General features: G+C 35.3%; 1 protein-coding gene across 1 annotated transcript; it reads right to left on the reverse strand.

The window, feature by feature from the left end:
• Positions 1-1,401: 1,401 nt before the first annotated feature.
• NCAPG (non-SMC condensin I complex subunit G) lies at positions 1,402-26,281 on the reverse strand. The gene is made up of 21 exons (XM_032187429.1): positions 26,144-26,281; positions 25,412-25,621; positions 24,278-24,506; positions 23,134-23,279; positions 22,154-22,238; positions 20,872-21,064; positions 18,583-18,732; positions 16,574-16,714; positions 15,441-15,564; positions 13,755-13,844; positions 13,439-13,618; positions 12,988-13,098; positions 10,784-10,903; positions 9,384-9,620; positions 8,874-9,055; positions 6,008-6,182; positions 5,453-5,614; positions 4,433-4,604; positions 2,890-2,982; positions 2,322-2,397; positions 1,402-1,658 (listed from the first exon to the last, which is right to left on the reverse strand). The coding sequence occupies exons 1-21, from the start codon at positions 26,252-26,254 to the stop codon at positions 1,532-1,534; spliced, it is 3,114 nt and encodes a 1,037-aa protein (XP_032043320.1). The 5' UTR covers positions 26,255-26,281; the 3' UTR covers positions 1,402-1,531.

Raw genomic sequence — 26,281 nt, forward strand, 5'->3', positions numbered from 1 at the left:
ACTATGAATAAAAATAATTCATCACAGTTACATAAGCCTCTGAATAGCAAATATTGCAGCACAAAAATGTGTCATGGCATGTTGTGGTTTGAAAGATTTCCAACAAAAACTGAAAGGGATGAAAAGCAACACAGTTCTGTCTGTTTTCTATATGCAAACTTTAAAATAGGATAGTAGTTTGGGCACTACACTTTGGAAATGCTACTTTTCACTTCTGTTGTCCCTAAGCCATTTCAGAGAAATACCAAAGATCATAGCAATATATTGATTTATCTTAAACAGAAGTTCCTTAGAAAGCTGTACTTGACATCAGCAGTTGATATGCACATGTTGAGCAATCGACAAGTTTTCTCTGACTGCCTTGGAAATTATCTAAATTATAACACAGAAGGACATGATTGACGGTGTTTCCAAACCAAAACCCTAACATTTCCAGAGTAAATATGCTCAGCCAACAGTGAATATTTGGCACAGTTTGATCTTCTATTGTCTCTGCAAACTTCTGATTTTTCCTTGTCATTAACAAAAAGGTTTTGATCTTCAAAGTTACATACCAATCACAGTTGTCTGCCACTGTAAAGAGATAACATGCAGACTTTAACAAAGTGGTTGTTTTTTTTTTGTTTTGTTTCTTGTTTTTTTTTTTTTTCTCTTTCCTTATTGGATCTTATTTTGTACCACAAATATTTTTATGCTTTTAGAAAAGCACATCAGTGATTTTATATAACAAGGCCAAAGTCATAGAATCAGAGAATGGTTTGGGTTGGAAGGGACCTTAAAGATCACCCAGTTCCAGCCTCCCTGCTGTGGGCAGGGACACCTCCCACTAGATCAGGTTGCCCAAAGCCCCATCCAGCCTGGCCTTCAGCACTTCCAGGGAGGGAAGTGTCCCCATCTTTCCTGTAGGTCTCCTACAAGGTCAGTAAGAGGCTTCCAGGCTTTGATTTGTAGAATAACAGCTTTACCATATTGACATCATTTAAAAATAAAACAGACATTTATCTCCAGGAAGCAGAATTCACAATTAAGATGAAATCTATTTTTTCTAGACAGTCAGCAGGTACTCAGGCCAGGAACTAAAGAAAGAAGGTGCATTAAAAGCAGGTACATTCAAAAGTGCTGCCATCACACACAACCACTCCAGCTCAAACATTCTGTCTGAATAATGTTAAATATAAAAACAACTTTGAAAAAGTGTAAGTTGGCAACTGTTAAGTACTTACCACAAATAGCAATTTTCATTTGCAGATAAAAAGACGCCTTCTTTTTAAAGTAAAATAAATAAAATCACATTTTGTTCAGGCAATATTTTAATGGTTATTTTATTACAAGAATGATGTACTTCACATGGGGAAAATAACCAAAAGCACTTTAAAAAAAAAAAGTTCCTTTTAAAAAAAAGTTCCTATAAAAATCTGGAATTATAAAAGATTCAATACTGAAGGAGTTAGATGAGACTAAAAACAAAACAGATCTTACTTTTTCAAGTAACTACTAGCATTAGCGAAGGACATTTTCTCTCATTTTGTCTTCATTCATCTGCTTCCCTACGCAAAAGGCTTGAAAGATTCATTCTTGTTTTTTCAAGTGCTAATGTTTTTGCTCGTCTTGAAGGCCTTGAACTGGGCACTGGGACTGATTCTGGAATTTCATCATCACTGAAATAGAAAATATTTTAAATTATGACCAGAAAGATTAGGCAAACTAAGAGTTTGTTAACAGAAAATCTTGAAGTCTGTGTATAACAAAATCTTGGTCTTAAAGAACAAAAGTACTTCTTACTGATTTTGTACTTAGTGGGTTACTTGCTTGAAAAAGACATCACAACTGAAGCATATAAAATTACAGAGATTATATTTTAATCCTGCGAGATCTCAAGAGAAGGAATGCCATGCGTATATTCATTTATCACTCATTTCTAAAAGTTTTTTAAATGTAGAAAGACAGGAACAAAAATAGCAGCCAGAAATGTGGGGGGGGAAAAAAGAACAACACAAAGAAGTCAGAATCCTTCACAGAGCAGTTATTAAAACAAAAAGCAATTGAAAGAATAGCAATGCAACCAAAAACTTATCTTTTGACAGACAGAATGTATGTTAACTGTATGTAGTAAACATACCTGAAAATTAATAACAACATTTAAAGTCTTCAAACCTACTATTACATTTCAAACATATCAGTTTAAAGAAATGCTTTTTCTTAAATATTTACTTTTACGTTAGGTTTTGAGAAAGAAAAGTATTCCTTTCTAGTGAGGAATTAAATTGCTTTGCTGGAACTGCTAGAATCATGCTTTTGAAGGTGGAAAGTAAACAATTTACCTTTCACTACCAGATTTTGCACTTGCGTTAGTTTTTCTTCTGCTCACAGACCTTGTTACTGCTGCTTTTCGTTGTCCTAAATATAAACAAAAGTCTTTTTGCATCACATTATTTCTTTTGTTAAACCAGTTTTGTATCTTTTCCTCAGTGTCTGATGTTCCATTGAAACATATAACATGCAGTCACCACATTAGATAGAATATTTTGTTTAGACAATACAAACAATAAAAAGCCCTTGAGATAATACTTCTCACATAAACATTTGCACATTGTTGTAAGTGGCTGTGACCAAATTATCTTGATATTCTGTAGTCACGGGGAGGTTTTTTGTTTGTTTGTTTTTTTGTTTTTTTTTTTTTGTTTGTTTGTTTTTAACTTTTTACTTTTAACTCTTGTTGGGAAAGACTAACAGAACAAAAGCCTCCACAAAACAGATGATTTTAATCTTTTAATAACTTTTTAAAAAACAGATTACAAAGACTGAATTGTTTAAACACAGAGAGAGGTTCATAAAAAATTATTTTATTTAAAACAGATAACGTTATAGCCAGAAACATCCAGTGCATACCTCTGCCAGTTTTGTTTCTTGTGGATTTCAATTTTGTAGTAGCTTTACTTTTAGCTTCATTAACTGGAGTATGAAGAGCATCTTTGGTATTCTCTGTTAAAACAGAATAACGTATGCAGAAGTCAATCATCTCTCAACTTATCATATGTACTTTAAAGTACTATCAGTACACTTTGAACATTGGCTATTATATAAAAAGCCATACAATTTTAACTCCACTTTTCCTTAAACTAGAAATGAATTAATAAGACTAGAAAGCAGCTTAAAATGTCACTCAGTCATAACACTGTCCCATCATAGGTCAGTCATGTATAAACTACTCCTGACAACTATTTAGACCTCCCTTAGTATTTCTGACAATTTTAGGAAGTCTTTTTCTTCAGCAATGTATGTTACTGCTAGGAAGTTTGTTTTTTTTTGTTGTTGTTGTTTGTTTTTTCCTAATGTCAAATCTAGATCTACTTTGCAGCAATTGAAGTACAAAAAGTAAAGGGTTTTGCTCACAGCTATCATTTCCATATTTGAAGAGGTAAATATTGGATTATTAAAAATAAAGCAAATTTATTTAGGTGGCATTGAAAGAGAAAGGAAACAATGCTTTTCTCCTACTGCTTGCCTAAAGCGCTCAAAATTCTTCTTTCATGAGAAAATCATACCAAAATACTATTGGCTGTTAGCAGAAAATGGTTCAAATAGAAAGTTGCTTTCTCAAGACCAGCTAGCTTTTCTAGCTTCCCATCCAATAAATATTTCAATACAGAAACATAGAACATAAAAAAAATAATTTGACACTTTCAGAAGCAACAGATCAACGCCTTGAAATAATCCACTAGAAAATAAGCTTGTTTTAAGGGGGATATTCTGCTTAAAACAGTTACATGTCACTATCTTTGATTTATTGCTTCAGGTAAACCTAAACAAGTTTCATCTGATTCCTTTTTTTAGGCTTCCAGCAAAACATACTCTGCTAAAGCATGTGTAGCCACATAAGCTTTTCAGACAGCAGAAAGTCTTCCAGCTACTTTCACAAATAGCAATAAAAAGAAATCTGGCTCCAACGTATGAACTAGTAATAAGGAAAGACCAGCGTCAACAGTTTCAGTGCGTATCAACTGTACATTGCTATAATACAGTCTGCAAAAAGTACAGGCATGGTAATTCCATAGTCTATTGGAGCCTTGGTGACTCACATTCTAAAGCTGAGTTAGTCAATAAGACTTAGCAGGCAGATGAGTATGTCAAACAGCTTTAAAAAAAAAAAAAAAAGCTAATACTTTTGTCAAAAAGAAAGAACTGTAGGCTAAGACTCGAAATATACTGGTTAAACTAGAGCAATAAGGAGAATAAGAAATCAGAAAAACTGATCGCAAAGCAATAAAAAAGAAAATGCTTAACAAACATATTAAACAGGATACATTTTTACTAGTTACCTTTTCCACTTGTTTTTTTTCAAAAGTAGCTTCATTTAGGAGAGAAAAAGCTAAGACTTATTTTCATACAATCACTCACTTGTACCTACTGAAATACACCTCTCCTGAATTACCTTCTTCATTTCTAAGGGTGTTTGCAGGTAACGTAGCGCCAGTTTCCTGCATCCCTTCAGTGAGGCCTGTTTCCTTTGTCTGTTCAGAGTGGCTTTTGCTCGCATTAGAGCCTTTGGTCAGGTTCACCTTGATCTTCTCAATCGCTCTTTGACACAATTTATCTTTCACTTCCTGGGAAGAAACACTTAACATTAAATGCTACTTCATTTTACAGCCATTCCTTTTATCAAGTTTACACACTAATAGGACTAGTTAAATTTACTCTAAGAATGACAAAAAGTGTCACAAAGTTGATTACTCTAGCTGGAAGGTGAAACACTTTCTCCATCAACACTGGGCACAGAAACTCCAGAAGAATTTTTATTTTAATCTTTTTAATAGGAAACCTGAAAAGCACTAAAGTTATAGGACCTTTCAGGTGAGTCCTGGAACATTGCTACTTCTTGATGTTATGCCCAGAGGGATCAGGACTCTCCAACACTTCAGCATAACACTGTCTTCCTCTGTGCCACTCCCAACTTTTATTTTATATTTATCCAGAAAATGGATAAATGTAAAAGCTTTCACATCAGACTTGTAATCCCTTCCTACTTCATCTTAAACCAAGCACCCTTTTCATGTTGCCTAATGATCTTACAGTTACAATCCAAGTTAAGGCATAAAATTTCAACTGTTAATTATTAATAAGCCATACAAACTGTGAAAGACAATATTCAATTTTATTTACATTTAAAAACTAAGAACTAACTACACACTGGTTACTATAAGACCTTACAGTTTTGAACTGTATCAACTTGGACAGTTATCGCTGTCTATGGTAGCTGAAATACGAAAATCTGAGCTGAGACCACTGTATAACTTACATAAATAACCTCATCAAAAATTAATTTTTCAAAGACTGGTTAAAAAAAGTAATCCCAATCACATTGTCATAGTAAGCAGGCACTTCATTTTTAAGCATTTAACCATTTGATAGTAAAATTAAATAAAAAGCAAGAACCATGTTATTTATGCCCTACCTCTAGAATCTCATCAAGCAGAGTCAGAAGATTCTCTGTGGAAGAACTACTGAGTTCTAACATAGTTAAAGCTTTTGCATAAATACGAACATCTGGTGCAGTTGGGTCCGTCAAGATTTCATTGCAAATTTTCAGTGCTAAACTATCATGCACTGTGAAGTCCTGTAAAGGAAAGAAATCAATACCTGAAATTTCTCTGAAAATTATTTACCAAAGAATGAAGTCATGCTGGTTTAAGCAGCTAATAACTAACTTTACATAGTAAATATTTTCTAAAAATATAGTATTTTGACAACGTACATGAATGTATTTTTAAAAATGTTTTTTTTCCTGTACAGGTAATTAAGGATGGTGCAAGTTCCTGCTAGCATTACTTAATTGTAAGAGGGGAGGGGATGGAGAGAAGGAGAATGAAGCTAAGAGTTTTCATTGCCTGTACTGTCAGTTGCTTAATCCAGACTTTGACAGTAGGAATCTCTGAAGGCCCAACAAGCAGCTAGCAGTTCTTAATCTCTAGACGCAAATACTGCTTTCTTTCAATTTAACCCACTGTACCTGATAGTCTAGGGACTTTTTGACCCGAGGGTTCAGTCCACTTGGTCTGGTCAGGTCCACTAATAGTTCAGAAACATTACTGGTGTCTACTTCAGCCAAAGGGGAAGCTGCAGGAGCATTTAACAGCGTTCGCAGAGTTGGAAGGTAAGCTTCTTCAAAGCATTCCTGGTTAGACCTGTTTCAATTGAGTCAAACATTAGTAGCACAAGGAGACAGAATTAAACATTAATTCATCCCTAAATCTTCTCCTCTATGATTCAAGTTTACAGACCCATTACAATATATTTTAGCTGTCAAAGCAGGGGGGGGAGCAGCCAACCTTATTAGAGACAGGCAGCAGGATCAAGACAACAAAACGCTTCACAGAACCAACTCCTTTTACATTTCAGCTCATTGTTTTTTCAAGGAAATTTTAGGTAGCACTTGTATCTCAAACAGTTTGCAAGTTCATCCTTACCACTAAAAGCCTAACTGATATATATAGACGGATACTCTCTCAAGGGACAGAAATACACTTCCCTATATCTTTATTTTTCTTGTGCTAATTCTTCCTGCTAGTATTTTTCTTTAGGTGCACACATCTCACTGTAAGAAAAACGATGAAACCGGGCAAAGAAAGGTGGTGATTAACAAGATTTTGAAAGAAATACTTGGGTTTTCTTCTCAGAAAAGTTCGTAACTCCTGCCAAGCAAGCCTAAAAATCACGTAGATGAACATGGTTTTGCAGCAAGTTGTCTAAAGGTGTAGTTCCATAAGATGGGTAAAACAAATTAATAGGAAAGTTGCCAAAAATTACAAGGTACTGGTTGGTGAAGCAAAGTTGTGTATTTTTTTTTAAACCTCAAATAATTGTTCACCTCCTATTTGAACCCAACTAACTGGGGAAGAAAGCTAATGAAGTCAATAATGATTTCCAAAAAAAAAAAAAAAATCAGCTTGCTTGCCACTAGATGCAAGTCAAATGAGCTGACCAAAAGACCTTGTGAGTACTATAACTGGGGCAAGAAAATACAGAAGCAAAAACTCTCCCATTCAGCAGTTTTATGCTTTAAATTGGCTGAAGTACAACTGAAGTATCATTCAGATTATTTCCTGCAAGTTAGAAAAATAAAATAAAGTCTAGTAACATATAGGCATAAGGCAGAACATTTTCCTCTGAGGCTGCCAGGGAAATTATTACTCTTTAATAAACATTCCATGAATAAGAATTGTTCACCAGTTACAGGACCTCGTCCCTGTTACTAACGTGCCATGCCATTCTTCTGATATGACAGAGTATCACTTATAAAAGCCAGCAGCAACATTTGTTTACCACACAAAGTTCAAATATTAATTTTAAAAATTAAGCCTCTTGACTGTATCTGATCAGAGGGAAAAGTCAGAGCAACATGCAGAAAACAAACAGAATTTAAAAGTTCAGCAATAGATCAGTACCAAAATTAGGCACAAAACCCAGCCAAAACTCACACATTTGCCTTCGTTTTCCTTTTCTGAATGGCAACTTTGCAGACTGCTCTGAATCAGCTGCCACAGGGTAATTAATAGTTCTCTTCTGAAAATACAGTATTGGTAACTGAAGACACTCCATGATTCATCTTAAAATGAACCATTTGTGAGATCCAGAATGCAGGTAATGTTCTGGACAGAAAATTAACGAGGTTTCCTAGTTTAACAGAGATTCTGAATTAGTGAGCCAGACTAAGATTTAGGATTTTTTTTTTCCTCCATTGATTTTTCTACTTTTTGCTCAAAGCATGCACCCTGCCCCAAAGATCATCTGTGAGGTGCAAAGAATTGTCTTGTTCACAAATAACTTTGAAATACACAGAATTACTCAGGTGGGCCTCAGTGAGACAATCATTAGGACTCATAATAAAGAGAGAGATACATAGGGTCAGAAGACATTCACAGGTCAAAGAGATCACCAGTGGTATAAGCTTATGCTCATTATTCAGTATCAAAGGTATTGGAAGCATACAAAATTAGGTTTTTGTTACCTATTTTCAATAGCACTTAAACAGGGAAAAACACATTGAAGTAGACTGGTTACTTTTCCCATCATTCTTCTGATAACAGCAAAAAATACTCAACCCGCCTCTCCTTCCTGACAACCAAGTCCCCTTTGAACTATGCTAACTCTAACTGTGGCAATTTATACACCACAAAAACTTCAATTTGTTTTGGAAAAAATACATAAGGTACCATGTAACGTTGCTAAGTTAAATCTTAGCCATAAAAAAGAGGGGAGAGAGGAGGCAGAGAAAACCCCACCAAGTTCAGACTGGCAAGAGCTGAAAATTAAGTCAAAAATCACTTTGAGCAAGTAAAAGGACTAGAGAATTATTATTTAAGCTCCTACCCCCTTAGATAAGCCTTTTGCCTCCTCTGTCCAGTATCAAACTAAACAGAAGATTTTGAATCTTCTGTGGATTTTGTTTGGCATATTCTTTGGCTAAGAAAACAAACAAAAAAACAGCCTGTTTCTTTGAGAACTTGCTGGACACTTTATTCTATTTTGAACCATGCCTCATAGCTGCTCTTAAGTGACAGTTCAAAGCCCACCTGTAGTGTTCAACAGCATAAATAAAGTACATATTTTAAAACTAATCTTTAAACTGAATATCCAGAAGAACTGTTTCACTCAAGCAGTCCTAGGAAAGAAAAAAATAGGTCACAGAAAAAGAAGGAATTAATGGAAAGTTTTCAGAATGGTCATAGGTTGAGTTTACATACATTCAAAAGTAATATGCACAGGCGTCTGAGCAAGACCATTAGGTTTAATTTGCATTTGTGCAATTTGAAAAGGGTTGCTAAAGCTGCTAAGACCAACATACATTTTCACATAATATTTTACAAAGGCCATACCTATCTGCATAAGCAAATAAAGGGAAGAAAACTCCCAGACAATGCCTAAGCTGAGTATCCTCTTCAGTCACGGGATTATACCACAACAAAACAAGACGAGAAAGAAGTTTGGCACTATTCAGCCTCCCGGAGAACATGAGTTTGGCTATGCCTTCTGCGGCTTCTGTCCTAAGTTCTGAAAACTGAAGAAAAAAATTATCATATACACAGCATACCTACCACAGTGTCAGCATTTCCACTAATATTTTGTAGTAACAGTCTACATCCTATTGCAAGTATCAGTTCTCTACATTCATGTATTTGCACCTGCAGAGAATTCAGAAGTTGGCTTAAAAATAACATTAGTCAGTATCAGTGGCAAACTTATATTGTTTTAGAGCAACTATTCTAACATTAAACCATTCAATTACAGGTAATGTAATGTTCAAATGCAACATAATAGAATGGTAAGCTTTCTGTCAAAAATTATTTTAGAACAAAAACAAGGCATGTTCCGTAATAATTTCTTACCTCGCTGTCTAAAAAACTAGAAAGAAGTTGTAAGAAGCTCTGAATTGTAGCAGTCTCTTCTTCCTTCTCTGTTGTTTTACTTTCTTCCTCACAATTCTCATTTCCACTTTGTACGTCTTCACTTTGAGACTCATCGTCTGGTCTGGCTTTGAAAGGCTCGATCCCAAAGAGCATCAGCTGATCAAAGACTGCCTTTAAAGCACTAAGCTTTATCTTTATATTATCTACTTGTAAAACCTAGGTTCAATAATGAAAATACATCCATAATGTTACAGCATACCAATGTTAAGCATAAGTAGATATTAGCTTTTTTTGCTTTAGCAAGATTATTCCAAGCACTATACAAAATTTCCCAAATTAAACAAAGTTCAGACTCCATGAAGGTATGATATTAAATGAAGCTTAAACTGAGATTTATAGTATTATGAGAATTTCTCAACTTATCTATGTAATTTCTATTACCAAAAAATAAAAAATAAAATCTGACCAACTTCACTCACAGAGGGCATGAGTGTACCATGCATGTATGAGATGTAACCTTATCGTTCAACTTCTATGCAGACATTGGACAAACAGAATCCTCCCTAAACAATCTATTTTCTAATGAGACATAACTAAAGGCAGATTGAAAACATTTTGCTAGTTTTTCAGGAACTCTAACTTCTGCTGATGGCTCAAGCATCTTGTCTGATGAGAACATGCTATCTCCACACCTTCAAGCCAGGGTTTGAAAAGTAGACATCTGATGCTCAACTGATTGTATAAAAGAACATTTACTACGAAGATGGCATAATTCCAACATCTCCCATTCTCATGAGTCCAGCCAATGCATCCCATATTCATAGGCATTTGACCACAGTATTAAAACAAGCAAAACACTATCATTTGCTGGTTTTAATATTGCTTTATGTTCTAATTAAGAGCCCTTCCTTAACCCATACAAAATAAGTAATTTGGAAATTAAATCATATGTCCGGATTACAGTAAGTAACAAATGTAAGTAGTCACATTTTTCAGTTTGTTTTCCAAAGAAAGGAAGGCTTACAGAATCCTACAGCTTCTCTATTCTACTTTGTAATAACATATTTGACTGATCTCATGCAGACTGGGAAGAGAAAGTGAGATCTTATGAATAAAGAGTTCCTAGAAATTCTCAAAACAGGTGGCCTTACAAAGGAAATGCATACTACCAAGATGTAATAATACAAGCTTAAATATTTTTACACATCAGAAAAATCTACATGAAACTACACTCTCCAGATCCAGATCTTCAGCAAATCAGGAATCATTGCTACTCAAGTAACATGTAGGATAACCTGTAATAGTAAATAAAACTACTCTTGGATCTCTTGGATCCAAGTCACATAAGCCATCAGTCTACTTCCCATCAGAAATTTTACCTGTAACAGCAATGCAAGGTGTTTTCGGGCAAATTCTTTGCTCTGAAGGCCACAACAACCTAAACACAGAACTGCCATGTTTCTCACAGCTGGATGGACATCCGCTATGCCAGGAAGTATCTGGAAACAGTAATATTTAATTTGTAATTGAAATACATAAATTGAAAATAGAAAATCGGCTACACTGTTTAACTTTTCCTTACCCTGAAACTAGAAATAACGTAGTACATTACAGGATTGGAAATTGGTGACTACTATATACTCTGTTTATCAAGGCATAAACAGAAACATTCCGAGTACACTGTTTGAAGTCAGTACTAGAAGAATGGTTCACATGAGCATTGTGCTTTGCATTTGTTTTAATAAACATTTGTTTTCAAACCAAATCAAGTTGACCACTCATTGTGAAATGAAAGACAAACCTAAACATTTCTTCATAAAAGACATTAGCATTCTTGCAGAGAAACAATACCCGATTCCAAATTGCAAAATACAGATGTGACTTCCATTTACTTGGAATAGTTTTGAGAAATCAATGGTAAGAATCCACATGAAAGAAAACAGAGGCTCCATACAGGAAGCATGCTACAATGATGTCATTCTATACTTTGGCATTGATTGAAGAGTTTAAGTTTAAAAAACAACAAATAAAATATACTAAAGCATGTAATACGTGAAAACCCATTAGTAACAACAAAATGAAAGCAGGATCTTGGAGAAAGAAAAGTGGAATAAACAATGAATGTGAAAATTAAAGAAAGACCTAATTAAAAAGGGGTCTGTAGGACACATCAGAACTGATTTCTTAGAATACTATTATACATCTGAAAGAAATCAGGTGTGGTTCCACAATATTTAAGCCAATCTAAATTGGTGTTGTAATTTTCTTTCCAGTTTGCATTTTAAGAATGCCCATACTGAGTCAAATCATCTGGCCCATTGCCCTGTTAATAACAAAGATCAAAACCAAATTCCTACAAAATATTACATAAACAGGCTAAGTAGATTCTTCCCAGGAATTCTTGATGAGGTCCCAGCAATTCACAGCTGAGACAGAGCTGTGAGACTGTTCTATCTACCTAATTTCCGTAATACTTATTTTTATTGAACTTACTCAATATTCCTTAAAATTTATGCAAGAGTTCAGCATGCACGCATCCCGTGACAAAGGATTCCACAGATTACATATTAGGAGAAGAATCAACTCATTTAATTCATTTGTTCTGAGCTTGCTAGTTGCTAGCTTTATGCAGTGAAGTGATCATCCAATCATTCACTTTTTCAGATGTGAACCTAAGTCCTCTTTTTTCCAGGTCAGAAAAAGGTAGCCTATTTAGTCACTCTTCATTCAGAAGCTGTTTTGTAAATTTCCTCACTACCCTTCTCTTGACCACTTCCATTTCAAATACAACCTTTCTAGACAGAGGGGATAAGAATTTCCTTCAGTATTCCGATGGTGTACCACCTGTTCATACAGTGGCACATTGCTTTTTTCCCCACTTTGTTCTCTATTACCTGCACAGGAAAGAGTTCATATCTTCTTGAAGCAGCACACTCAGCGATAGCTAACATTCTATGTTATTTAGGAACATTTGTCCTAAAATCCACACTCCTCACAACTGAAACTAAGTACATTTTGCAGACTGTAAAAGGCCTACCATGCGACTGCATTCATTATTCAGTACAGAAACGTTTTGCTCTTCAAAGGTGCCAAGAAAACAGAGGCACAAATGCTCTACAATAAAACAACTTTGTTTGTACCAGGCAGGGATGAAAGAAAAGTCTACAAGGGCTCCAGCCTCTTTCCGATGAAGAGCTTTTGACTAGCTCCAAACAAAGGTACTTTGGAGTTCTTTATTAAAGATGTCTTACCTTCAGCTAATAGAAAATCCAAGTAATTGAAGTACAAACAAAGGCAGTGTGCTTAAGCAGCACACTAGAACTCAGCACTGTCCAACACTGTCAAACATTAGTCAGCTATTTACCATATTCCCATTTTATTTTAGTCTGATGTAGATTCTGAGCTGAGAACAGCATATCTGGACTGCAACTCCAAGACACCTGGTTTTGGTAAGGCTTAAAGGCATCACACTAAGGTACAGCACAACTCTGAAACAATCACGAACCATCCTGCTAGCACCTAAGTGCCAACTGTGACATACCTATTTTTATTATCATATAAAGCAGTATTTATTATTACATACCAAAGATTCAATTAGTTCGTTAATGGTTGGACCAATTCCTTTAGAAAGGGATATCATCTTGAGAAGCTCACAACACATCAACAAACACTTCAACAGTGTTTCAGGATCATTCTTCAAGGTGAGTCAGGAAAAAAGAAAAAGGTCATTATTACAAATGGTGGCTGTGATGAGGAGAACAGGGACATTAATCATGATTATTTGCTACCCAAACAAACATTTCCTGTCCACTACACATGATTGGCAAGATAATTAATCAAAATTAATCTGTAAGCAATGATGAAAAGAATCAGTTTCATGTTTTCAGTTGGTTATATTAGTAAATACAGCAAAAGCAAGATCCTTTTAGAATTCTTCAGTCATCCAAGGACAAAAAAGAAGCTTACTGTAATCCATTATGAACAGACATCAAAACACAATTAGCATTTGGTAATACAGGAAGGGAAAAAGAAACCTTTTCCACACGCATTTCTTTAATTTCAGGTTCCTCTGCTTCTTGTATCAGATTGGCTTTTATGTGTTCCAACTCAGTTATTTTCTCTTTTAATACAGATGCTGTACTAAAATCCTGAAGAGAAATGCATTCTTCCAAAGCTGTTTTTGCTTCAAAAAGTTTCACTTTTATTTCAGCCAACTGAAATATAAAGTACAAGGAAAACATTGCAATATTATAACTTATGTTGTATCAGCCAACATTAGTCAATAATGCACATTTACATAAAACTTATTTGATAGAGTAGAGTAAAAAATATTTTTCTTCATTTGCCTACCTTAACCTGTCGCTTTCTTATTTCAGAAGCTTCAAGAGGCTGTTCAACAGAAACAATCGGCTCACGAACCTCTGAGATGATTTCTGCAACCTGTTGTTACAATCAGAATATAAGTGCAAGTAACTTCAGCTTAGATGTCAGATCCAATGCATTTAATTTTTACAGACTTAAGATACCATGCTTCTGAAACTTCTGTGTAGTTTTTCTTAGCTGTTAAGTCACTGCAATAGGACTTATTTGACCACTATTCAATGACAAGGAGCCTAAGCATCAAAGTCCAGTGATTTCCCTTGTTAGGCAAGTATTTGGTATGTTGAGTGTTTTCTACTATTAGCTAAGTAAACAAGAAGATAGACTGCATATCCTTTAATATTCTTTAAGTTATGAATTTCTATACAGACAATTCACAGGCACTGCCTCCTCTAGGTTTGAGCACACATTTCAAAAAGAAAGACTAGTAACAGGAGTAAGGGTTTGTTTTTCTGTTAGTATGTTTTTAAATCTTACTATTTCAGTCAAAATACAGCTAACACTATCATTTAAAGGTCTATAAACCACCACATATATTTTAATATATATAAGTATATATATATAAATATAGTATATATATTTAAATACAGTATATATATATATTATACTATATAATATAGTGTGGATATATATAGTATGTATAAATATAGTAAATATAGTATATTATATAATATATATATTATATTATATATATATATAGTATAAGGAGCAATATAAGTAATTGAATTCCAAGCCAAATACATGCATAGAACTGGAAGCAGAACTAGTCTGAAGGTTTTTCAGTTGGTTAGAGGTTTCTTTAAGGTGAGGCACATTACGTTAATAAAAAATTAGATGAAATATAAGGAAAACTAAGGAGTGCGATGAGGACAGTCTTAATTTGATTTGCCTTGTATCAGATTGCCTCAGTTTAACTTCTGTTTAACTCAGTTAGTTTTAGCTTTATCCAATAAACAGAATGTATTGAATCACTGCATTTCACCAGCACATTAGAAAAGCATACATTCTCTGTTATTATCGTAGCTCTAAAATTACTATGGCTCTCCCAACATAATCAGGGAACAAACCTATACCCTAGCTTTACCCACTAGACTGAGGCTTTCCAGAAGTGGTTTCTGTTCATAAAGTCATTTAAAGTATTTGAGCAAAACCAAGAGTCCATGTTTCAGGAGTCAAGTTGAAATAATTATGCTGCATATAGAGACTCTGCTATATAAAATATTTTTCTTACAAGGATTTTTAGAACTGCTCTCAGCTGAAAAGAGGGAAGAAAAATCTGAAGTCTGGAAACACATACTATCCTTATTTTGAATGTTCTAGTCAAAACCAGTTGGATCTAGTATGGCAAAGGATTTTGAAACAGGCTGTTGAAGTGTAATACTTTCCTAATTTGAGGATTACGTTTACAAAATCAGCCAAATACTCTCAAGACAGAGCTCTTCATATCTTCATGAGCACAAAATGCAGCAATGCCAAGAAAAAAAAAAAAAAAAAAAAAAAAAAGGCGGAGGCTGGTATGGCAGGGAAGAACATAAATATGTTTCCAAACTAAAAATATTTTAATTCCTGATATTTCATTTACAAAAATTTATAAATGCTGTTTGATGCACAGAGAAAGCAGAGCCCAGAAAACAATGAGCCTTTGGAATTACTTACAATTTGAATCCTTCTGTCATCATCCTTAATGATATTAAGTAATCTTTCCACAAGCAGAGGCACAAGGGCTGTTGAAGTGGCAGGCAGAATGAGAATCTTTTGTAAAACAAGTAACAGATGCTTTCTGCATTAAAGAGAAGAATAAAAATAAATCTATTTGCTTATTCAAGAAAACTGAAGATATTTAAGAGCTATTATTTTACCTACTTTGAGTTAGTGTTATGAATATATTAAAAGAGAAGCTTCTCTATACAACTATTTAATTGCTGAATGTGCTTTTGTAATTAGTAGTATTTATCCTCTCCCAATTTCACCTGATACCTCTCAATTAGAAAATGCCGTTTTTTGGGGTTTTTTTGTTTGTTTGTTTTTTAAATCAGTTCTGACTATTGTTGAAAGAAAGACCATTCCAGTAAAAAACAGCGAAAGCATTAATAGTATGGCATGCGCTTCCACAGAAATTATCTGGCTGGAAACTTAGAAGAAAAAAAGAATAAAAATTAAACTATCCTGACAGTCAGGCATTACACAGAATGAATTCCACTGAGGGTATAACATTGTTACCATGTTTGTACTATCACAATTTCTATTTTTCTGAAAACATATGTGATGGTATGAACTTTCAAATTTATTCCTTTACTACTTCACATGCAGAGGCCATTCAAACTATAAGATCATCATCTCAGCTAACAGTCCAATTCAGCTTGACATCTAAAACATCTGTACCTTTCTAGGCTTTAGCAAACGGGGCTTAAAACTCAAGAAACTCATAGGCTACCTACTACAAGTCATCTGTGAGACTATGATCCATTTATGTCCTCTTTTTTTTGATATACCAAATGAACAGACTTGTAACTTCATAATCTCAAGAACATGTTACAAAAACAACCAATTTTGGTCTCCCCAAACAATGTTATATATGCATTAAACCTCATTTTTCCATAAAAGCAAGCAGGCAGTACTTCGCACCCTTTGGGGAACAATTCCATTAAAGAGACAGTGCCTTTTTTTCCCAAGTATCAGAGAACCATATTTTGTCTATTTGATGAGGTCATTTTCCCAACAGAGACTTTACGCCTGTCCACAGGCATGTGTCGTAAGCCTAACAACACAGATTTTCTATTTAAATTTACCTTCCTCCCTCTTCAGTGGTATCCATGCAGCCTATAATATGAATCAGTTGGTGGCCTATAAATTCTTTTGTCATCAGGTTTTCGAAACAAGTGAAGTCTTCTTTTTGTTCTTCACTAAGAACTGGCATACTTTGAATGTAACTGAATAGAAGCAGAACAGATAAATTACTTCAGAATCACTGTCAGAATGAAAAAAACACACCACAAATACATGTTCAGAAATGTTACATTGTCTACAAGAAAAAAAATCACTAAAATATATATCTTTTAAATTATGTATCTGAGCAAGTATGCCAACACAGAAGAACAACAATCTGTTGTCAGATGCACACAGCCACACAGCACAGAAAGTGTAATCACTGTCTTGTTTATTCATTTTCCTACAGTCACTGTTCTTTAAATTTTTATCTCTTAACTTGAGCGTGTAAGCTCAGAAAATCCAGCCTGAAGCGTATGACAATTGTCATATAGTGTATCACATTCGATGCTGGATATAATGTAATACATAAAAAACAAATATGAGCTTTGAAAAAGATGCTTGTTTTTACAGATGCTTTGTTCTGCATATATTTCTCAGCAACAGCTAAGTTTAGTGATTTTTTTTAATTCTTCAGAATTAGGAAAAAAGCTTAGCATATAGCTACTATTTAAGACCAGCTGAAATTACAATACAGGCAGCAGTTGCTGATCATTTAACAGTAGTGTAATTTGCAACAGATAATAATGAAATACTTAAGCGAAGCATACAATCCTGTATTTGTTCTTAGGTGTCAGTGACTTGCAGTTTCTTGCTCCTCCTGATGCTTTCACAGTACAAATAAATCAAAGACTTCACCAGAACTATAAATCTTAATTGAAACAACTGTTGGCACTACTCAATGAACAGTTTAACAGTTGATACTACAACCAAGTACCAGCAAACCTAATAAATCTTCCTCAGTCTCTTCCTTAAAGGGAGTAAGATTAGATGGAACAAGCTTTTTTGTTTGTTTGGAGAGCAAATGTTTTGTGAACACTTTAATTATGAACTAGAAAACTTTTACGCGCTGGACCACATCCACATTTCTATATTAAAGAAGCACAGACACTTTATACAGTAAGTGTTTATGAAAGACATTAGCACGTTCAATGTGGAAAAGTAACAATGATTCATAGGAGTACTATTAGTATATTACCACCCTACTGAAGAGAGAAGAGAATATGCATTATTAAATTGGAAACATCTATCAAAGTACTACATTCTTCAGCAGAACTGATTTATAATTGCTTTTGGAACCTTCACTCTACATTTTACAAGTGTAATACCTCAGTTAAAATTTCTCAGCATTCTCCACACTCATGAAATTTGAGCAGAGCTTATTAAGACTGAAAACTTTTCTAGATGAGTATCCCACTGAGACAGTAAAATTTCCTTTCTTCACTTAGGTAGACGATTGACTTCTCAAAACATCCACAGTTGCTCCTTTGTTAAATTTGCAATTGGCTCGTTCACTGCCTTAGAACTTAAGTTCTTGGGAAACATGGCTGCTTGAGCAGGGAGACAGAAGAGAATGGACTTTTGGTTTCAAAAACACTTCTGGGGAGAGTAACCAGATTTTTGTTTATTTTCACAAGTTACTGCAATGAAAAACGTGTCAGTTTCTGCAAGCTCTTTGCCAAACATACAGCAACCTACATACTAACTGATGGACAAAAGAATAGCTGCTTATTACAGAACAATCATTCTATTAGCTTTAATGACAAAGAATTATATGCAATCAATTTAGAAGTCCATCTTGCTCATAATTATTAAGTAATGAGAAAACCATTTTGAAATACTCTACTTTTTACAGTTTTTGTCTAAAAGAAGTAAGTCCTCTCAGAAAAATCTTTTTAAAAATCCCCGAAATGACTGTTCAAACAGAATTTTTGTTTTGGAGGAAACCTGAGGAGTTGAAGCACTCAACATTCTCTTTTTTAAAAATATCTATTTTTTGTGGAATGCAAGAAAAATTTAAAATGTAACATACCTTAATAAATAATCTGCATATACTGCTGTTTCTGGCAATATCTGTTCTAGCAAATCTTCACCTTCTTCAGCTTTTGATTTCAGATGTTCACAAAGACATCTCCAATATAACACATTCTCAGCTGTTAAGTCTTCCAATGGAATCACTTTTCTTAACAATAAAATAAATAAATGCAGAGAGAGAAATAAAATATGACCAAAGACAATAAATGCAAAGAAACTCACAATTTCCTAAGCAGAAAATAAAACCCTGTCAGAGATGCTCTCTATAGAAGTACTAATAGACAGACAAAAATAACTTCTTCCATAAATAAGGACATAGAACAACTTGAACCTCTGACTGCATTGAACTTTTTAGCGTTTTAGATTGATGCCGTTCATGTTCAGTATTTTAAATCAAGGTTTTCTGTTTGCAGACAAACTCCGCTCAGCCCTTCAGATCTCCAAAAGCATACACCTAGGTCTAACTAACTCCATGAAGCATTGCTATGTCTCTGCAATTCTGGAAAACTAAGCCCCATTAAACTGCAGAAATGCAACAACTGCATTACTTTTCAGCTTATCTTTGTGAATTGTTTATTCTGTTCTTAACAGAAGATCTTCATAAAACATTCCAGTAGCAATTATAGTATGTCAAACACAAAAAGTAATTAACTGCTTCTCAACATCCTCTGCAAGTTTATCCTCAGTTTATCACTCGTAAGAATGGCACTACTTTTCCACTGTAAGCTAAGCATGTGTTATTTGTTTTCAGAAGCAGAAAATTAAATTGTACATTGATTCTACCTCACAAACACGCAGCATATCACTGTCAGTGGCACTTCAGCATTTATCATTCACTAGAATCCCATCTTATTTGCAGTCTATCAGTAAAAATGTTGTTTTCCCTTTAGGTTGCTCACCCCACCTACCCCCCCAAACAAAAAGCACACAACACAAACAAAACCACCTTGGCAATATGTGGATGAAACTTCAAGCTGTAGTCAAAAGCATGATGCAAGAACTTGCCAAACATTTTGCATAAATCAAGTAACCTCATTAAAAGCTGAATAATTTCACTGCTTCTCAAAAGGTCATTAGTCCAACAGATCTATTTCTTCAAGATACTTTCCTTTAGAAAGGAAGCATTGTTTTGTGGAGGTTCAAAGTCAGACTGAGAAGTCCATAACTATATATATTTTTCTTTTAAACTTCTTAAGATATTGGCACATTTCCAATATAATATATACTATACTATAATAACTTCCTGTAAGGAAGTTATTTCCCCCGTTATTGGTGCTACTTAAAGAGACAGACCTGCATCTGTAGCTTTGGGGTACAATGCATCTAGCATCTACTGATTTCAAAATATTGGTCATAAGCTACTACAACAGAATGTGAGACACTTCACATGATGGTATTACGCTTTTTTCCCCCCAAAACACAGAATAAGTTTTTGTTAACACTTTTTGATCATGGACACATCATTTACCACCTAAGATTTCTAACACTGTTAATAACCATACCACTCTGGTTTCTTCAATTAACTCGAGCCATTTCTTCTCATACCATTGTGCTCCCCATAGTAATTTCTTTATAGTTTTCAATTCATTTTTTCCCCTTTCATTTTATCTTTATGGCTCTTAATATTTATCAAGACATCTTCATTGCAGCTTAGGAGCTCACAAAGTCAAATTGTACCAAAAGTAAACATAGGAAACCAGGCCTCAAAGCTCTGTTAAGCTCTGGTAGTACAACTGAAATACTCTCAAAAGAAGGCTGAAAAAAGATCAGTAACTGTATTCTGATGGATTTTCCAACCTCTACACGGATAACGGTAGCAGCCACAGACTGTGCTGTCCCTAGGCCAGCAAAAAAAGAACAGAAGGAAGCCAAGGAAGACTAGAGAGAGAGAGAGAGAGAGAGAGAGAGAGAGAGAGAGGCTCTTCAATACCACAGATTAAGAGAATAAATTACAATTTTGCAGGTGTAAACTAGAGTATTGCCTTTAAGCTGTACAGACAGCCCAGGGAAGTAAAAAAAAAAAAAAAAAAAAAGAATTAGTAAGTCCTATCGCTCGTAGTAGAAATTGCTTTGTTGATGAATTTACTCCCCTCTTGAACTCAACCTAGTTTAAACACTTAAGGACACAAACACCAGGAATACATCATAGCTTACACTACAATATCAGTCTCCTTATAACAGGCAATAGTTATTCTGCTCCCCATTCAGATATAACCTTTAATATTTTTATTTTTTTTTTTTATATACAATATGCATCTTTCAAGATCAAGAAAACCAATCCGCATACCTGCTGTCAAGATTTTTACAGTTCTGAACATTGTCATTAAGTGGAATTAATGAAAACACAGCATTCAGTACTAGAATGGCCACTTCTGGGCAGTTTTCCACATCCAGTCGATGAAGCAATTCTAACACGTCCCCTTCAGTAAACTGTAACCAGGCTTGAAGCAATTTCTTCTTCATTACTTCCTTAACAGCATCTAATAATATAAGAATTTAAACAATTTAAAATAGGTGTAGCTCAATGCAGCATAAGAGAGCACTCAGCTGATCCTCTCCACCATTGCTATCAAGAACACGATATGATGTCAGGTTAGTCAGGAGGAAGGGTTACTCGGAACACATGCACATGTGATGCTCCTTTAAGAGCTCTGGTTACCAGTGACCATAGTACTGTCTGGTTCTCCAGGGGCATACCCACCTAGGCCACACCTCTCAAAATTCCCAAGCAGCATATTACTACACAAGGAAAATTCTCAGAGTAAATTCCAACAGGTCTTAGTACAGGCCTCCCAAACAAAATACCTGTATAACACAGTAACACTCAGTAAACTGTGAAACTGATGTGTATAATTACTACTGTTGCAAAAAAAAAAAGTCACTTCCTACCTAGGCAGGTCTAATTCTCTGCCAGACACACACGACCTTTTGATGTTTTGGCAACAACAGTACACTCAATTGTGGGCATGTTCTGAATGGCTCTTTATATAAAAATGATACAGCACTGAAGACATCAACACAAATAAAGCTGCTTCATGATGAAATGAATGAAGGTCAATCAAAAGAGCAAGAAGTAATATTCAAGATAGTTAAATGACAAATGGAGAAAAATTCTGAAATTACATTGCAAACATTTTAAAAGAATTTCAAAAAGATATTAGTTACATTTAAGTTCTTTAATATACATAGTGGTCAAAGACGTACGTAATTAAGTGTATTTTGAAACAAAGATGCTTCATTACATTTTTTCCACTTCTGTGTTTAATTACATTGTGGAGTGTTCTTTTGTTTCTTTCAATTTTTATAGTATTCAGTCGTACTTTAGAGCTCAGCAGCTTTCAAGTTTTTGCAAAATGCAATCCTTTTCTGTTTTATCCACTATCAGAGGACTGGAAACCAAAAAGCTGTAAAGTAGAATTTCTTGCGCTTAAACATTTCCTGACATCTCACGGCTCCCTTTGAGCTCCTTATTACTGTCATGACAGCTTCCACATAAATGAACCCCACTACATCAGAAACTATTCTGTCAAACATTTGTATTAATATATTTAAAAAGGATGATCTCTTACCAGATCTGTCATTAAGTCCTTGTTGCAACAATTTTACTCTCTGTGCTATTGAGAGAGCTTTCACATGAACTTTTTCTGCCAAAACCTTAAAAAAATGGATATTAAAATACATTTATACAAATTTTAATAACTGAATTCATGAGCTACCCATGGGTCTAAACTCTCAGATTTATCCATCCACAGAATATGCAAGGCAGTAAAAGCCTGCAATGCGATTGTGACAATAAGCTAGTAAACAGATTCTAGTTCGTGGAAGAAAATATATAATGCAGTTAACAAATAGCTCAGAAGCTTGGCTACTCAGCTCATGTGCGACACCTGTATATGAAGACAGGTCCAAGAGCACTTAATACCACCAATGAAATAACTGCAGTATGTATTTTTCTTAAAGGCCACTAAAGGAGAAACAATCTAAGTTAAGCAAGAACGGATTAGGTTGCATGTGAAAAAAATGAAAATTTTGTTAGACCTTGTCCTACAATTTCTAAGGTGCCTTACCAAGAAATGTACATGTCATGTATATATATATATATGGGGGGGGAGTATGTATGTATATGACAGCATACATTCTTGCCATTTACCTCTACTTGTAAACACAGGTAACAAAGAGTGATTGGGATACCAAAAAATTAAGTATTTTACACTAGCACTGCTGTTTCTCACTTCAATTACCTATTACGTAACAACAGAAGAAAAATTGCTTTGCAAACATCCCAACATGTATGTAGAAAATAGCAGACTATGAATAATGTACTTTTTACTTTCTGATCCTAAAGAGCCAAGTTCTATCAGAAATGTAATTTTTATCACACAAGTCCTGAAAACTTGTATTTAATCAGTATTCTCTCACCCGCCCCTTTCTGGTAAGTGAAAATGAATTATTTAACTGGTATTACCATTTAACCAGTGAAACATGATAAAAGATTTAAAGCCTTTCCCTAAGCCACTGTTTGAAATTAATTATAATTGATGCAATTTACCTCATATGCCAGCTTTCTGACAGCTTCCTTTACATCCATAGTGCGGCCTACAATTTTTGGCAAAGTCCTTGCTGATGGAGCAATACATGACAGCACTGCACGTCTCACTTCTGAATTTGAATCATTTTCAAGCAATGTGTTGTAAACTGAAAGTAAAATAGTAATAAGTTTTTGTAAGAGACTTAAGAATTCACATTACAGAAAAACAGAACATACTTTAGAAAAAGGAGCAGGTGTTGTTAAATTCCTTCAGGTATATATCTCTTGCAATACTTTTGGTTATATTCTTACCCCTTCTTCAGGCAAAAAGTTAAAAGCAACAAAAGAATTTAAGTCACAGAATACTTGAACTCTCCTTCTTGCTCTGGGACTGTTTTGATTCACTATGAAATTTATACATTCCTAAGTAAGAAACTTAAACAAAACATTTATAAAACAATTTCAAAGAAGGTACTTTAACAACAAAAAGAACCCAGCTAACTAACATACTCTAACTTTACAAATCTACAGTCCACCTACCATAGCACTGACCCTGGAGGTAGGTCTTATCAAGAATCATACCGTCCAGAAAAGAAATCCACAAACGGCACAAAAACAGCATAAAGAAATCTGGGTTCTAGAGGTACTAACCTCTTAAAGAAACCGATTCACGAGCAAGATTACTCCTCTCAACAGGAGTCAGGGGCTAAACATACTTAAGTCAACAATCCCAATAACCACTTTGCCTCTCTGATATAGCTGACTGCCATCATTTGGACAAAAATCAGCTATTCTATTACCATTTCTAATCCTCTAGGTGTTTTCATACAAATTCAGATCAACTAATTGTCAACAGCAGACTCTGAGGGTCTGAACAGAGCAAGAACACATTGTGTCTTCATCCCAACTTGCAACACACACCATTACCTTTCCTATCCCACAAAAACCACAAAGTTCACAGAAAAGTCTGAGCCCAGTGTGATTTACACCCCAACTCTTGTAAATACAACCTCCACTCACAAGGATCCACTATTTACTAACAATTGCATGAAGAATGCCTCTAAGAATGGCTTACTCAATGTTTCAAAAAAAATGTTTTAAAGTAAATTAATGTAAATCAAAAAGTGTTCTTCTTAAAAAAAAGAAAATAAACAATACTACTTACTATTAACAACAGGACAGTTTTCATCCTTAGGGTCTTGAAGTCTCGACAGGGCCAAGACAGCTTGAATTCTCACATTCGAAAACTTATCTTTAAGTCTAATCATCATAGCTTCATTAATTTTATCAAATAAATCATCGTCAATCTGAGCATTCTCTGGCATACTTCCCAAAAGCTTATTAACAAGCTGGCATGTTCGAAACCTAACTGCATGGCTGTTTGCATTGTGAGACTAGGGGGAAACGGAGCAGAGTGGGGAGGGAGGAAAACACAAGAAAGTATACTTATAACCATGTTTCTTACATTTCCATTACAAGGTTATTAATATAAGAAGGTAACATTCTATGTATAACGTTAAATATGTATTTCTATGTTTCAAAAAACCCTTCCTATTTTAATAAGATTAAAAAAATTCAGAGCACAGAAAAACATTTATGGCCCACCACATGTAACAACAGTATTTTACATAACTAGCAATGCCTTCACAAAGGAAGAAACATGCTCACCACTCAGTGTAAACTCCACTACACAAGCTAACTTAATCCTCTGTCTCCATAAAACATTAAAAGAAAAAGAAAACAGTAACAACAACTAGTGATGTTAGCATTACCAATTTTTCTGTGTCAAAACAATAGCTTAAAAAATAACTCTATTTGTGCTTTCATGCTACTGGAACTAGTGGTCTTCTTTCTACATATAACTCTTGCAATAAGCAGAGATTAATAATACCTATGCCGCTCACACCTATGCGAAAAATCTTGCGATATTTTTACTTGTCAGTGAAGCAATATAAATTAATTTCACGCTTATACATGCGCCCACAGTAAAGCCTTTAATCACACACCTGACTGCCAAATAAGAAAACAATCCATATTTTCCCAGAGGGTTAACTTTTAAGATCTGTTTTGCCGGGGGGAGTAATGGGGGGGTGGGCAGTTTGGTGTTCTTTTCCCCCCCCTTTTTTTTTTTGTATTGTGTGTGTACATGCTTTTGTTTTGTAAATCATAAAGCACTAGCCTTTCCATTCTTTCACTCTGAAGTTTCCACTTTGTAGATAACGCCATAAGCATGAGCAAGTTTTCCTCACCGTGTGCAGTTTCAATCTGTCATGTTAAAGATATAATAGTATTACTGTACCTCAAGCAGAAAGTTAAACACATAATTCAGAAGCAAGTTATCATCTTCTCTTTCCTCACTACTCTCCCCTTCCTCCAGTTGATAAAAGGAAGTAACAAATTTAGCCACAAAATTGATCAGCTGCTCCACCGCTGGTTCCCGTTTGTAGATTATCATAGCATACTTAAGGAAGTGAATGAATTTTTCATGGAAGTCTGCCTTATCTTCCAACTGAAAAAAAAAAAAAAAAAAAAAAAAAAAAAATCAAACCACAGCGAGCGGTAACTACCAGGCTCACCCTTCAAAAGCAGCCTTTAAAAAACGGTTTTATAGTCGGCGCCGTTCATTTAAGTGTTTAAAGCGCTGACGGCATCGGTTCGGGTATAACAACACGGATTATTTCGGCTGGTTTAACAGCCGCAGTGTCGGTATGTTTCCACGCAAGGCTCCGTCCCGGAGCTGCCGGTCACTTGCTGCAGTGTCGGGACCCCGCCGGCCACCCTGGGTCCCTGTCACCCGCTGTCACCCCGCCCGCTTCCCCGCTCCCCGAGCGCCTTCGGGACCCATCTTCCCCTCTCGACTCGGAGATTCACGCCCCAAATGGGCTCCCTACAGCAGCCTTGCGTGTCCTGGCTCGTCCTTAACCGCAGGGCTCCTCTGCGGCACGCTGAGGAGAGACAAGGCTGGAGAGCCCCCCCCAGGGCACCCCTCCACCACTTCTTCCCCCTCAGCCTCCGCCGCCCGCCCCCCTACCTGGTCGTAGGCGCTCCTCAAAGCCACGACGAGCTTGGCGTGGTTCTGGTGCGGCTTCTGCGCCAGCTGAAAGGCTTCCTTCACTTCCAAAGGCTTCTTCGCCGCTCCCATGGCTGCGGCTGCGGCCCCTGCCCGGAT

This window comes from Aythya fuligula, chromosome 4, assembly GCF_009819795.1.
Source record: "Aythya fuligula isolate bAytFul2 chromosome 4, bAytFul2.pri, whole genome shotgun sequence".
NCBI lineage: Eukaryota > Metazoa > Chordata > Aves > Anseriformes > Anatidae > Aythya > Aythya fuligula.

Bases quoted from the DNA above. Each gene is read 5' to 3' on its own strand.
- NCAPG (XM_032187429.1), bottom strand. From the start codon at position 26,254: ATGGGAGCGGCGAAGAAGCCTTTGGAAGTGAAGGAAGCCTTTCAGCTG. The intron at 15,565-16,573 runs GTAAATTTAAAT...TCTTTAATGCAG, and splicing joins ACCACTGAAGAGGGAGGAAG to AAAGCATCTGTTACTTGTTT. The intron at 13,099-13,438 runs GTTTCTTTTTCC...CTCACCTTGAAG, and splicing joins AAGAAATGCGTGTGGAAAAG to AATGATCCTGAAACACTGTT.